At 46.0% G+C, this 15,684-nt stretch overlaps 1 protein-coding gene across 1 annotated transcript in view; it reads right to left on the reverse strand.

The window, feature by feature from the left end:
- Window positions 1–1,020: 1,020 nt before the first annotated feature.
- The window catches only part of LOC144142334 (uncharacterized), a 33,649-nt gene continuing 18,985 nt past the window's right edge, over window positions 1,021–15,684 (reverse strand). The window contains exons 5-6 of the mRNA XM_077673756.1: window positions 14,646–14,790; window positions 1,021–3,522 (exon numbers count right to left, since the gene is read on the reverse strand). Of these exons, the coding sequence (XP_077529882.1) occupies window positions 1,221–3,522; window positions 14,646–14,790 (2,447 nt within the window). The 3' untranslated portion in view covers window positions 1,021–1,220. The remainder of the gene's footprint in view (window positions 3,523–14,645; window positions 14,791–15,684) is intronic.

Consider the following 15,684-nt stretch of genomic DNA (forward strand, 5'->3'; position numbering starts at 1 on the left):
AGTTAATGAAGTTTCGGAAGCATCATCCGTCAAAATTTCTTTGTTGAGGTAAATCTTAGAAGGCACCCCCAACTTTGTCTTTCGCTTGTCCACGACGTCGACGCTGTTTTGTCATCAACTGCCGAAGGTCAGCGCAGCAGCATTCCCGGATCGGCTGCACACACCGGCTGTGCAGGAGCATTTAGCGGCAATATATTCCTTGATACACCAAACTGCACGCAGGCAAGAAAAATTTGCACGAAGGAACGGACTTTCACTTAAAGCTTGACTTCTAGCTAGGCGCATTGAGCGTCGTATGCTATTTGTAATTGCCGAATATGGGCTAAATCACACACATGGCATGCCCCGTAAAGGTCACCTCCACGCTTAAGATTTAGCGATCTGAAAAAAAGTCCTTGTGGTTACGTACACTCCGCACGCCGTATTGCAGCAGAACGACAAAGCCATGTACAACAACGCTGCACTGACCACCACCGGCATTCCACTGACAAGCGGTTCACCACAGGTGGCAGAGTTCGCTTAAGCGACGGTGGCACCACCATACAACGGCCACCCAGCCCCTATATAGGCATGATATTGTGGTTTCACTGTCCCCCCCCCCCCCCCAAAAAAAAACTGAACCCGTCCTCGATGCCAGGGGGTAAAGTGACCCCTCAGACCAATGCTTGAAATGTACCGCACCCGCGCAAATACCAGCCAACATGCTTGGTGCTGGTGGCCAATTAAAAAATAGCACAACGCCAAGTGGATACAAGTCTGTAAACAAAAAATTCATTGTCTAGTTTTGAGAGTTGGGGCACATACAGGCCACATGCTACCTATGGGATAGACACTACCAGATTAAATTTTTGCCCCCATCCCTTGGCGACTTTTCACACTGCTTTTTCAAGTGATGTTGGAGCACATTAAAGCAGTCGATGCTCAGATTCCGTGCAGCCATGCACCCACACCCTCACCCTCCAGTGCCGCTGACAAGGCACCAAGTGTCTTCAGAGCAGCCATGAATGAATGCTTTATTTATACTATGAATACACTCACTTTGGATGCACAGAAACTGTCCAGGGAAACAGAACTCACAACAGTACACTTAAACCACAAGACAGCATAAGAGACTAGTAAAGGGACAATATATTAAAATGGACTACAAATGAAATCAATCCGTCAATGGTGTGGCACCCTCGGCCAAACGATTGGCTACACAATTCCAAGGCACAGCTTCTCTACCTCGTGTGTATCACAATGTGCCTCCTCAGGTGATCATGTCGACGGAACCACTTGCCACACACACCACAAGGATGAACCCTGTCTCCTCCATGAGTAACCAGGTGCCTCTGCAGATGGTCGCTCCGCCGGAACTGCTTGTCGCAAAGGCTGCATGGATAAGGCCTCACATTGCTGTGGGTTATAAGATGCCTCTTGACTCCGCCGATGCAAACAAAACGCCGTCCGCACAACGGACACGCATGCGGCCTGACGGCGGCGTGCACCACTTGCTGGTGCCTCGAAGCGTGGTCGCTTCGGCTGAACCGTGCGCCGCAAACGTTGCACGAATGAGGCTTGCTCTGTATGTGGATCTCCATGTGTCTTAAGAGGTTGTCTTTTCTCGAAAACCAACTTCGGCACGTTGGGCACTGATGTGGCTTCGGCTTGACGCCAGCGTGCAAGTACCGCTCGTGTCGCTCGACATTGTCCCTCCGGCTGAACCGCCTGCCACATGTGCGGCAGAGGTACCGCTTTCCCTTCTGGTTGACCCTGCTTGGGTTAGAGTGGTCCGGTCTTGGGAAGCGACTTGAGCAGTTGGGGCTCACGTGTCGCTTAGCATTACTGCTAAGATTCTCAGTATTGGTGTTACTGGCAGCACCATGAGAACTGCTACTGCTGCTACTCCGGCTGTGCCCGCCGCTACCGCTGGAATCCGCGTAACTGACTACGTGTCTTTTGCGTAGCCGGCCATGCCAGGCACCATGGCTGTTTATATTGGTGGAAACCTCGACTTCAGTTGCAGTGCCCATTCGGGTTGGTTTTCGGTCAGCCTCTGACTTCAAGTCACGCCTGCCCCTTGGTTGCTTAACTTCTTCCTGGTGCCTTGCGACTGCAGTGTGCTCAGCAGACCTCTGCATACTGTCAGCATCAGCTAGGGGCACAAGCTTTACACTGCATGGCTTGGTCAGGTACATTGATGCGTGCTGTCTGGCGTTACTCCTTCGCCTACCACAGCCCTTACTACTGCTGATACTCCTACCGATACTATCGGCACTGCTGCTGGATCCTTGGTCACGTATACTCCGACTGGAACCTGGAAACTTGGCTGCTTGGTGTCTTGGCACATTTCGAACCTGGGAGATGTGCTGTCGGCTGTTTGGACTGACCTGAGAATCGGCTTTGGCTGAAGAGTGCTTGGGTTTCTTGGACATCCCGGGAATGCGTCTCCGTGTCAGCCTCCGGTCACCCTTAGCATTACTGTTGCGACTGCTCTTGTGTTGTTTGACTACTGGGCGTTTCTTAAAGCCGTTGTGCAGAGTAGGGCCCAACTTGTGGACAGTGATGACCTGAGGCGGGGTCTTGGCACTGCGCAACTTGGGCAGGAACCTCGACACGTGTGGCTTGGCATTGTGATTCCGACCCCTAGTGCGACTGGCACTACTTTTGGGACTCCTAGAGGCACCGACGTTACTGGTACCACTGCTGCAGCTTCTGCCACCAACATTGCGAGGACTGGAATCCACTTCCTGGTCCTCTTTGAAGCAGTCAAACTGGGAGACACTGCTATTCCATTTGGTGCGATGCTTGACTTTAGCTCTAGTATGTGCAGGCTTCTTGCACATCCTGGTAATGCTCCTTCGTGTCACACCAACCTCGACGTTCAAGCTTGGCCTGTCACTTGCTTGCTTAGCTAACTTAAGTTTTTGGAGGCTATTGCACTGAGCAGGGATGTTTTCAATACTGCCAAAGGGCAAGGCCTTAGCACTGCGTGACGTGCTCAGGAGAGGCAACGCCTGCTGCTGGTCACTATGCCTACGACTTCCATGGCTACCAATACAGTTTGTGCTACTCCTGGGACTACCATGGATACCAATGCTGCTGCTGGATGTTTGGGGACGCTTATTCACTAGGCCTTTTCGCGAACCATCCCCCCGCATGGCTTGCTTTCGGCTATTTGGATTGGCACTTATCTTGACTTTGGCTTGGGCATTCCCAACCTTCTCGTGTGTTCCGGCAACGGCCGCTCGGGTCAGTCTACGGTCATTCTCACTTTTGAAGTCAGGCCCATCATTCTGTTTTGTGACTAGCTGTTGTTTTGGGGTGCCCTCAAACTGACTGACGTTGGAGCTTTGTGACTCCAACGGGACAGGCAGCGCAAGGCTGCTCTGCTCGCAAGAATCCCCAGGAGGCCGGCGCTTCACATGAACCCTCATGTGGCCACTCAAGCCATTCCTGGTAGCAAATCTTTTGTCACAGGATTGGCAGCTGAACGGATTCTCGTCGACGTCCGTCCCCTCGTGAGCGGCATCTGCTTCCAACCTGGGCATGCAATGTGGTCAAATCATGTTAAACTCAAAATCGGCGAACTTGGACTTGTGGCTTATTTAGGCTAATGTTAAAATAGTACTGCTTGACTGGCTATGCTTTTGAAATTTTTATCTGCTCAGCACGCAGTGAACAACAGATACTGCACAACAAGAGCACCTATAGGTCATAAACACGTCTTTTAATGCTTACGCTGAAATAGGAATAAAAAGTCCACCTCAAAATGTTCAGCAATCGTGAACAAAGTTTTCAGTCCGAGAGAGCAAAATAAACGTGGCACATCTGAAACAAGATGCCTGAGCATAACTGTAAAAGAATTTCTCTTCTTTATTAGCCCAAGCTAATAACCCTACTGTCATTACATATTGCAATAAAAACAGTGCCAACACACCAGTCACAAGCATAATACAGCTGCCACAATCCCAAATTTTCAGCATTTTAAAGTCACGATTAGCTGTCTCGTTATGTCCAGTGCCAGTTTTTCCTCCCTACAGAAATAACTCGTCAGGCTGCAGTTGCTATGGTAAAGATAATTAATACGTGCGAAGCGGTAGTAACAGTAGTAAGGCGTAATCGATCAAAACAACCCCAGGACTATTATTTTAGGATACAGTTGAACCTCGTTATAAGAGACATGGATGTAAGAGACAAATGGGTATAAGAGACACCATTGACCCACATGGTTGGCTGCCCTATCTTTCCCATTAAATTGACCTCTTTTATAACAGACATCGGATGTAGAAGACAGTTGGTTATAAGGGACAAGCCATCCTTGAACTTTAATCAACAATCTCGCTTGTAACAGACATTTTAACTTCAGATGCAGTGCAGTCACTAATTGCAGTTACTTCCATTTGGAAACACAGGTGGACGACAGACGCCTGCAGTCGCTATTTATTATAACTTCAGCAAACACAAAGTGGTTCAGTCAGCTATGAAATGCCGATGAGACGCCCTGCCAATGGAAATGCAACTTACGGAAGTGATTGAAGCCCACTGCCATCCATTGCATGGAGCGCGATTGCACATGCGGGCTCTCCGACTCGCGTAGCTCCCAATCAAGAAGCATCGCAGATGTTGGGTCCTGCAAGCGTAATGAATAGCCTGAGCACACAGCAGAACAAGCTGTGCTCTCTGACTATTCATCAGGCTTGCGAACTCAACATCTACGATTCATCTTCCACAAACAAGGAAAGGAAAAAAAGCTTGTAGAATCAGTTGTAAAAAACAGTGTAAATACAGTCATGAAGCAAACAAAGATTCAGAACTGTTTCATAAATTTTCAGGGCCAAACATAAATTAGAATGAATCTTTTGAAACATGCTGTAGCGTTCTTTTGAGCTTATTTTAGTCATACGATGCTAACATTGAACTAGGATCTGATTAGTAAGTGAAAACATGGTTCCCTGCTTATAAGAGACATCTCATATAAGAGACAGAAACTGCTCCCCGGTATGTGTCTCTTATAAAGGGGTTCAACTGTACTATACAGCTACTTTTTAACTTGAACTATGACACATACACATTAAAAAAGATAAAATCTACCCTTAAAAAAAACAAGTGTTTAAATAATGTAATAAACTAAAGATAATAACAATAATTCAAATCGATGGTACGAGAATAGGTGTGTGACGCTTGTACTGGCAAATGTCACATTCTCACTAGATAAAGAAAATGTGCGTGCTGAATGCTGTACAACTTCAACTTACGCACATAATGCATCGATATAGGACTATTTTATAAACAAACATACCAATGGCAACCGACATGTTCCTTGCCTCAAGAGGGCCTTCACGTGAGAAAATAAACACCAAAGTGCTGAGAATTCCAAAAGTATAAAATTGGGCATTCCCACCGCACACTTTTTCATGTCATGATATCAAATTTTAAGTGGCAAAATGAAATTTGCACTTTGCACTGCCTGTTAATATCTTCAGAAAGAAACAGTTTTGAGGACATGTAAATGCAAAATAAATGTACCTGGACGCTTGTGCAGAGCATACCTTCTTAGAAAAAGGCAAAGCTCAGCTTTTCAATACACCAAAACAGGCTGCAACCATTGGCAACCATTGGGTTGCTGTTGTGATTGGAACATTTTGCCTCGGTGAACCAGTAAATTAAAAACATTCTGCGAGTTGACATGTGCTCTGAGTTAACAATGCCAATGGCATCAAGCGGCAAACTTCAGGGGATAGCACTGCAATTTAATGTGCCTTCAAGACAGCAGTCAAGTTTTTTGCCTTGCCATTTGAGTTAGATTTGGCAGCTTCCCTCAACTGACAGCACTGAACACGCTTAGTACCAATCTCGCTATACATGACACGGTGTTTAGAAAAAAATGGGAGAGAAACATAGAAATGCCATTTTGACAAAAAAGTGTTCTATGCCGGGAAACACCAAGATCTTACTGACATCATACCGTATTCTTGCGCGTATAACTCGCACCAAAAAATGCGAAAATTTCAGTGGCAAAGAAGGGTGCGGATAATGCGCGGGGATTTTCCTTTAGTGCAGCTTCACAGCAATGCAGTGTTGTATCGTCAAGATGACCTTGTGTACAACAGTGAGGACTGCAGCTCAAGTGATAGCTCTAGCAAGAGCAGTGACACTGAGTGAATAGTGACTTTCGCCTTGCAGCCAGTGTATTCTACTTGCTAAATATGTGCCTTTTCTGCGTACCTAGTATTTGATGTGTTGCTTGAGCAGTAGCTTCGGTGCAGCCTTTCCTGTATGAAATTTGCGGGCAATACGAGAGCATTTTTTTTCTTTTCCGGCGGCCTGAAAGTTCGGGGCGAGGATTACATGCAGGGGCGGGTTATATGCACAAAAATACGGCATTCATCAAGAAAAATGACACCGCTAGAAAAAGTTCCATCAACACGGCTGTGCCCGGATTTGAGCCCACGAAATCTCTTGCAACAGGAGGTACAAAGCGCTCTTCCAACTGTGCTATAAACTCGCACATAAGCAGGTCTACGAACGCGCCTTATATCCTTCCCTACAATCTTTTTCATTTAGATGGTGCTACCGCGTAGGAGAGGCGAAGAGGAGTAGTGCATCACGACGCTAATGAGCGCCGACACTTGGCGCCTCAATGCGCGAATTGAAGCCCCCTCTACCGCCCTCTACCGCTACTTCTCAATCGAATTAGAAAAAGACAGCTGCCAGCCCGCAGGTCATGCTCTTTTCGCTGTGGCGGAAGGTTCACTGACGGTTCACTGACAACCCGTTCGAATTCATTCGCACGGTTTTCAGGTGGCTGTGGTTTCAGTTGGATTTACCGTATTTACACGGTTGTAAGTCAACTCGAATGTAGGTAAGTCGACCCCAAAAAATTGCATCTCTCAAAAAAAAAAAAAGCGAGCGCCGCCTAGAAAATTGTTATCACAAAGAGAAACGCTTCCGTCAACCCAAACGGCGGCTCTACCATCAATGATCGATGCTCCCACAAAAGCCGTGCGCTCGCGGTATGCGCGGTAGATGTTAAAAAAGAAAAGTTTTTGTATAAGCACCCGGAATAACCATGCGTTGTGGGTTGAGCGGTAAGAACACATTCGCTGCGAGATGATAACCATCGAAGCAACCAGCAGCGGCCACTGCCACGCGATACCAACACAAACAACATGGCGGCTGACGGAAGCGGCCGCGCATGATTTACTTTTGAGTGACTAACCTCCCACCATCGCATTCAGAAGTGTACTAAGCAATGTGATATGATTTGGGCTATGTTAGCACAGCGCATTGAATCAAGGGATTCACTAATACTCATTTCGTTTACCCTAGCGGCGCGGATGATGCTTTATAGCGTCGTTTTCGACCACATCATCAGCTCCTTTCCTGCACAAACGTCTTCGTTTGTGCCGTCAGTGATATCTTAATGAGTTGTTAGAAGCGGTCACTGGAGTTGCGCGCACCTCTTCGCGGCTGGTGACGCTGCCATGTTGCCGCCGCCGATCGCGTAGCGCGCAGCATGCGGGCAGCATCAGCGCGGCGCATTTTCGCGAGCAGAAAACGCCCCATGCGGTTCACACTTTAGACCATAGCCATGGGAACGAGGGTGCAAAGCTGTTCCCACCTCATAGCACCCCTGATTTCTCGTTTCTCTTGCCGTTACTAGCAGTTAGACGGTTCGATTTCGATTCTAAGTCGACCCCCCAACATTGGATTGTAAAATTAAAAAAAAAAAAAGGGTCGACCTACAATCGTGTCAATACAGTACGCAATGCTCTGGCGCGTGCAATTTGGTGTCTAACGTTTATGCGTCTAACGGTGCTCTACTGACATAATATAAATAGCGATGTGGAAGTTCATATCGATGCGCAATAAACATTCAAATGCTCCAGTGAAGGCACATTTCACTTTCGTGTTTTACCAATTCCTATGAAAGAAGGTTCACCCACTTTTTTTAAGTGCTTCCTTAAACAGTAATTTGTCAAAATTGAGAAATTACTGTTTGCTAAGCACTTAAACAAACTAAAAGCTCATAAAGAGACTAAAAACCAAAAGCACATGAGCACATGGTACGCACTGCTGCAAAGTTTAACTCTTTCGCTACCGCAGAAAATTGACCAATTTTTAGGGGTCCAAGAAAACATTTTTTTTTCTGCTAAAAAATTGGTTAGGCACTAATTGCAGGAGCACAAAATGCAGACTATTTAACGGCCTTTCCAAGAACACCAGTTTTTTAAAGGTTTTCATATATCATAGTTGTGAAAAAAAAAATCAAAATCAAAATTTTTGCCAAGTTGTCGAAAAAAATGATAAAAAAGGAGTTGTGTAAATCAAACCACCGGTAGTAGGAAAAAATTAGAATATAAATTTTGTAGGGAAACATTTCAAAAACACACCCTAAAAAAATGGCGACGTGCGCGGAACAGTTTTTCAGATATAAAAAAAAATGTTAGCACACACAGTGCTCGTGTCATGCGGTGAAGCCCAACCGCTAATTCAAAATGTGCAATTTCGGGTGGTTCCCTGGAATAAATCTGGCGGTTTGTCATTATCAGAGGCACCAATTTGCCCCCACATAACGTAAAAACATCTTGTCAATGGCTGACTTTGCATTTACAGCGAGCCCAATATTTGGGACAAGCACGCGATGCAGAAAAAAACATGCATGAAGTTGAAAACGGATTGCCGTGGCTGATGTTTGTTGTCGTTCACGGTCAGTTATCTCTCAAAACATAAAGCTGAGCTTTATTATCATCTTCTTACTCGCAATTGTAGCCTTGCTCGCAAAAATGAGGTACGATGAGCTAGAATCGTCCCCTGCGATCTTTGGCCGAGTAGCAGTCGCGCGCTAAAAAAGATCAGCACAACGAGCCTCCTCTATTGCAGCGCCACCTAACATTTTTCAAATGAAACAGTACAAAAACTTATCAGAGACTCCATCCGAATAGACAGTTCAACTAAGCAGCAACATTAGACACCCGGATATACCCTCGCATGAAAACGAAACTGGAAGGCGAACAGCTGGCCGTGTAAGGCCGGTTTGAAGCGCTGTCCTCGGCGGAACAGATATCTGGCGACTGGGTGTGACCTTTTGACTTGCATCTGAAGTTCTTATCGCAGAAATCGGGTTAGGGTGGGGGTAAATCAGGAGCGGCGTGCTTTGTTCGAGGATCAGTCGCGGACGCTTCAGGCGCCATGGCAGTTAGCCTTGAAGTTGGGTAACTGCGTAGTTGCGCTAAATATGAATTTCGCGATGCAGAAACGAAACCGAAACTGTTGTAAACTGTTTGGGAATGGTCCTGGGGTAAGTAGAACTACCAGAGTACTTAGGACAACTTGCGCAAAGGCAATAAAACTGCCTAAAATCAAAGTAGCTTTGCAACCAGGCACTGCTTGACATTTTCAGCCGATTTCTGGGATTATTACTGTCAGAGCGTGAACCTGACGATTGAAAATCGTTTGCTAGTTCCCCATTCACGCCCTGATAGCAAAAAACAAGCGCTGGTGCAGAGTAATTACAAGTGGCACGCATTCTTCGTTGGTAGCCTTGAGGCGCGATGACCACGCCCCTTTTCCACAACCAGGTGATTCAAAAGCGTGTCAAAAATCACGTTTCCGTTGCAAAAATGAAAACAAAACTGATTTTGAAAGGCCATTTTCTGATCTAACTCCGAACACCTTTACTTGTTCGAGAAACGCCTGGAACGCTATGAAAAGGCGCTCCCAAAAGTATCGATCAAATTGATCGATTTTGATAGGCGCGGTAGCGAAAGAGTTAATGAATGTTTCAGGTGGCGCTCTCACATTTCTATGCTCATAATGTAACACTGCAGTTTGATTGCTACTTACAAATGTTCGCCAAGCTGAGTTATGCTTCTGCAGGGGAAGTATTGGCGGTGAGATGTTTGAGTGGCGCCCCCTGGATCTGACGTCAGCTTAGGGACCCGCTCCGCTGTCGTCTGCTACATTCGCCCCGCTGCTACACCCGCGCCGCGGTCGTCCGGTTCTGACTGGCAGCAGTGCCTTTGCTAGAAATCGCCCGCTTTGATGCTTTGGTGCTTTAAAAAGCGTGTTTTCAATCAGATTCTGACGGCTCTGAATAATTTCAAGCTTTGTCCCGCACAATTTTATAACACACGAGGAGAGAGAGAACGACTTTCAGAGAGCATCGCTCAGACAATCGTGTGTAACTCGCCCTCGCCCTATCTAGCGTATTTGCGAGTTAGAGCGCTCAGAGCTCCTCGAAAAGTATTCGAAATGCGTAGGCTTCCCTTAACTATTTCTGAGATGCTCTTATGAATACTCAACAGTCTAATGCTACGTATCAAGCAGCGGGTCCCACAGCAGGAAATAAAACGTGTGTTTTCTCTTTCTTTCGTTGTTGTTAGATGAACTTTTTTTTTCTGTGCCCAACGCATGCATTTTTCTGCACCATCCTAAACGTCCTAGGAGGTTTGGGGATGTTTGCGAGGCTCACAAAGTTCGTGTGAATATTCAGTGCAATAAGATCTGTGCTACGGCGCAGATAACGTTGTCCACAGTACTCGAAGGCGGCTTTTGTGCACCTATGTTCTATCGAACCATCGATATCGTAACGAACTCAATCTCAACCCGAAAAGTTATGACATGATTACGGTGTTGAAAACTTGATATACTTGCTAACTAACGCAATAAATAGTATACATGCCAATTTTCAGCATAACACAATTCGAAACCAATGAATATGTCCAGACAGCTCTTTATTGTTTTCCAACCCCTTCAGTCGCAAAGAACAAATTCTGGCCTACTCGAGGTGTATTGAAGAATGAATCTTACTCTCTCGTCTCGGACAGAGGAGCCTGCCCACTAACCAGCTCGATTTTACTGTTAAAGTTTTCTCCTCCTCCCGCTCCTCCCCTTCTTGAGTGTAGTTTTACTATAACGCCTATCTGAATATTGGGGTGATATGGCTAGCTGTGGCAAATATATATATCCCTCTAAATCTGAACAAACATAGTCTTACTGTATGATTGCCTTACAGGGTACTCGTTTTGCTCAATAAACCTGCATACTGGTTAGAAGCCTGATATAAAACCAGCACGCGCCTATACACACAGCAGGGAAATCAACCTACATTATTTGTGCCCCATAGTGCATGTCGGCACACTTTCATGCCGTGAGAACGTAAAGTTACTTGATACAATAGTTTCGAGTGTTAGGCAAGGCTGCCAAATCTGTTGTACCTTACATACGATTAGCTGGAAGCGTAATGCCTTCTGCCAAAGCCGACAGGCCTGCAATTTGTTTTGGTCTTCCATTTTCGCTGTTGTCGGTTGTCAGCCTGCGGCTGTTACCTTTGTTCGAAAGAATGCTGAACACAGAGGCTGACGCCTAGCTCCGACTCTTCGCGCTCCGCACAGGACCAGCTTCGCAGCAATGCATGGGCGACGCCGGCAATGTTTTTTTCCGGAGCGGTATCAAAAACTATACTTAAAATCACGCCTTGAGCTAGTTTACGCTACTTTAAGTCTTTTGTTACGAAAAAAAAAAGTTGCGCATTCGCGAGATCTGCTGCGGACAAGCACAAAATCTCAACCGCGCGCAAAGAAACAGCGGAGAGCGAGCCTGAGTGAAGCAGACGACAAATGCGAGAATCCCTAAGCCGACGTCACGGAGGCGCGCTCCGCAGCGCCGCCCGTGGTCGCGCTCACCGCCAATAGTCGTGGGGATTCAGCAAAGGTTCTTCACTTCCTGAAATTCTTGTTGATTACCTAAGCACACTCCTACACAAGTCGTTGGTTATTCACCAATTTGTAGGAATGCTCATGACTGAGGCACCTGGGGACACGAAACTTGAAATACGGTTTAGTAACGGGACTGGTTGGCCTAGTTGGCATTCCATGGTTTTGTACAGTTGAGCACAAAAGAATGGACAGGGACTGTAAAAGGACACAAGACCAGTGCACTACTACAACTGAAGTTTATTACACAGACACTCCCTCAGGGGTGAGACAGCTGAACCAGATTTGGGAGCAGTTTTTGGAGCAGCAAAAAGCTCGATTTTGGAGCAGGAGAACCTTGATTTGGAGCAGAACGACATTTATTATGTCGCCTTAGGAGCCTAAAAAATCAAATTTTTGGCAACTCACAGGGGGGAGAGGGGGGGGGAGTGCACTTTTTAATCGGTTTTGAACGTACATAACACCGAGCTTTGCCAAGATTGAGGGGCAGATGCATTGGTACTGTTCAGTGAATTACGTCAAGTTATGGAAAGCTCGATAACATGTCGTAAACGTTAATTTCCGGTAACTTTTTTCCCGGGCTAATCTGCCGGCTGCCGGCAAAATAGCAACTGCGAAAATGTGCTGGCTGCCAGCAAAATCGCCCCCGCGGAAATGTGCCGGCAGATTAATCACGTAGTCTTAGCTAGCCAATGGGAAGGAACTGCCGGCAACTTTCCTCCAAGGCTAATCTGCCGGCTGCCGGCAAAATAGCCACTGCCTTAAATTTTTCGCAAGGTACCCCTGCACATGCGAGTACTAGCTGCTCCAGGTGAGGTTATAAAACATAAAACAAGCCAAAAGTTAGTTTTCAAATTTAAACAAGGAAAGAAAGAAAGGGTGCTTCACTTTTTGCCATGGTGACAACACTGCATAGAGAAGTTGTACAGTGCAATACAGGCAACCTACTTTGCATTGAAAGCCATCTCCCCCCCATTTGGTCTGCAAACTGGGCTATGTACTCTTCACAGAGGAGCTGAAGATGATATTTTGTGGAAAGAAAAAGGCTGGAAAAGGCATTCCAATTCCAAGGAAAGGCTTTGCAGAAGAAGCCCCATGGTCAAAAGGACATGAAAGGCCGCAACCCTGACGACTTTTGATGAGTGACATCTATGTTGCAACTTCGGAAGCTGTTTCCTCAAAACAGTTTTTTTGCCGCCTACGTCTCTTGTTCCAGTGTTTATTTCATGACCACTGGGTCTGTTTTGATTCCGTCTTTTGCATTACATTCCCTGATGAACAGTTGAAGTCGTGACACTTTTGGTTTTCCAGATTTACTTTTTGTGAATTTTTTATTCACGTAGTCGTTCAGTCTACATGCCTTTTGTACGTTCACCTCTGAAAAACCGAAAACTAAAAAAACTGACGCATCTTATTTTTTTGTTAACCTTTTATGAACCTTTTGTTTGCAGATGTTTTGATTTACACGGTGCTGTGCGTCTCTCTTTCTAACCTTCTGTGAACCTTTTATTTTGTTCTTGTTTACCGTTTGTGAACCTTTTGTTCACAGATGCTTCGATTTACACGGTGCTGTGCCGTGAGCACAGACGCCGGACAAGCCTCGGTTTTTAAGGTGCTTCGCAGACTGTCACGACCTTGTCCATTCATTTGGGAATGCAAAGCACTTCGAACAAGATATCTATCACGTTTTATAAGCCGCTGAAGCTCGGTACAATGGAAACTGAAAGAAAATTTCATAAATAAAAAAAGTTTTCAAAATTTGAAATTTTGAAATTTTTATGGTGTTATCAAGAGGCATTTCCAGTTGCTGCACCAATTTTCATCAAAATCCTCAAAGAAAAAAAGTTGATTTCGAAAGCCATGTCCCCAGTAATTAGCGGCTATCACATGGACCACACACGAGCACACAATGCTCAAGGCATCAACAGGTCCTTTGCTCATGCATGAATATTAGTTTAAGACCATTCAGGGCAGCCATAACAGAGCTGAATATTCTAAGAATGGGAAAAATTCAAGAAATCGTCAAAGTCTGAAAAAAAAAAAAACGAAAGCCAACCTGGCTATCTGAGCCGTTCCACTGAAGTTGTTCACTTACGACACACTGCAGACATGTGGCAAATGACCGTTCTTTCCTGCATGCATTGCCTGTAATGTACAGCATGACACCTGCTCCTGCCATTATGGGCTGACAGCAGTCCCGCTCTTTTTGCCGCCCGCTTCAGCAACTATTTTTTTTGGCGCTGTGAGCGCAGAGGGTGCCACTGTCTCTGTGGCTAGTGTTATTGACAAGGTTACATGGGTGGACTAGGACAATGACCATCTGGGCCAAAGTGAAAGTGAAAGTTGCATATCATATTCACTGGCTGCCTCATCACACCCACATCACTTCTGGTAAAATACACCCCCAGAGCATGCAGCATTCATTCATAAAGTTGGAACAATAATGCCTAGCCTAGTGCGCATCTTTTGAACCTTCGAAAGCATTGTTTCTACTCTTGCCAAACATACAGCAAATTCATGCAAGAATAAAACACGGCCACTTCCCTGTTTTCCCGTAATATACACATTGCATGTCATGGCATAAGATTGCTCTGGCAGATGATGTTTTTTTTTTTCTTTTTTGTATAGATACTGCAACGAAAGGCAGCAAGTGGCTCGGGAAAGTGAACGGGGGAAGGCCACAAACGCAGGCACATTTACGAAAGGGGGTTTGACAGGTAACAGGACAGAATGACAGCTAGGCATGCAGTGCCACAACAAGAGCCCACAAATAATTTTTTATGACCCCCACATGCAAAAACCAGGCGGGGAGAGATCAAAGCTTTTGGGGCAGCCGTCACTTAGGGGCGAGTTTCTGAACACGGCTCATAAAGTAAATAAAACATTTTATTGGGGGAAAAGAAAAGAACAAATACACACCGACACCCTTGGGAATTCCTTTTTCACCTTTCAAGAGTGGAATCGGAGCAGCCCTGGAACTGGCCTTCGTTCTCTGGCGGGGCTCTGCACTCGTCGCACTGCCCGTCACAGCCCAAGCGCAGCCGGTTGCACGTCGCGCAGAGGACGGCCCCATTGGGGATGATGTCCTCTTCTGATTGCAAATAAGAAAAGGCCCAGTGAGCACATGAGTAAGACTCTAATCCTTTACAGCAGCTACAGATGTAGAGTGCCTAAAAACACGAAATTTAGTGCATTCACATATCCCTATGACTGCCACCTTTCCCTGAAAAAAAAAAAAAAAAAACCAGCCCTTCAAGGGGGGGGGGGGGGGGGTCTGGTATATAGGATGTTTAATTTGTGTTAAAAAAAAAACGCCATGTTTTTGACATGCAGTGCTATTTATTGTGGCGTTTTCTTAGAGAGAAATCAACAGAACATTTGTACTGAAAGTGATTGAGAGCTTGGTTATTGCTCTGCATATGTGCTGCACTGAAAAATAATCGCAATTTCTGACCGCAGTGGCAGCATTTCGTTGTTTTGTTCCTCCCTTAGGTCCCCCTCCACCTAGGCAGTGCACTAGCCCACGTGTCTTTGCGCAGCTTCTCGACACATATTTATCATCTTCGTTGTTGAACTGACGCTTATATAATGCCAAAACGGACATAATCACAACATGAGGGACAAAAAATTGGCCAATGACTGCCGGTTTTAGGTACGGGCCGGCAGCCAGCCCGCTGTTAAAAAAAACCAGTCGGGCCGGTCCAGAACAGGGCAGGTGGCAACCCTACATATCCCCTCTTTCAACACTGCAAGAGCTCATCAATGTCATCATTCAAGACGTGTTGCTCCCAGTACCCTTCGGGGACATGCACCGAGAAAACAGCATCCCTACAGGCGAAGGAAAGCTTCTCTTCACCAATATACAGCACACCCACAGGACTGGTCTAAAATACCACAAGCTCCGCATCCCACGCAGCGATCTAGCTGGACTGCTCTTTACGTTCCTCCCTCCACTGCTCACACAGAAAACACAGAGACCCGTGGC

Source organism: Haemaphysalis longicornis, unplaced genomic scaffold (genome assembly GCF_048455015.1).
Source record: "Haemaphysalis longicornis isolate Haplotype H1 unplaced genomic scaffold, Haemaphysalis longicornis Haplotype H1 scaffold_6, whole genome shotgun sequence".
Taxonomy (NCBI): Eukaryota; Metazoa; Arthropoda; class Arachnida; order Ixodida; family Ixodidae; genus Haemaphysalis; species Haemaphysalis longicornis.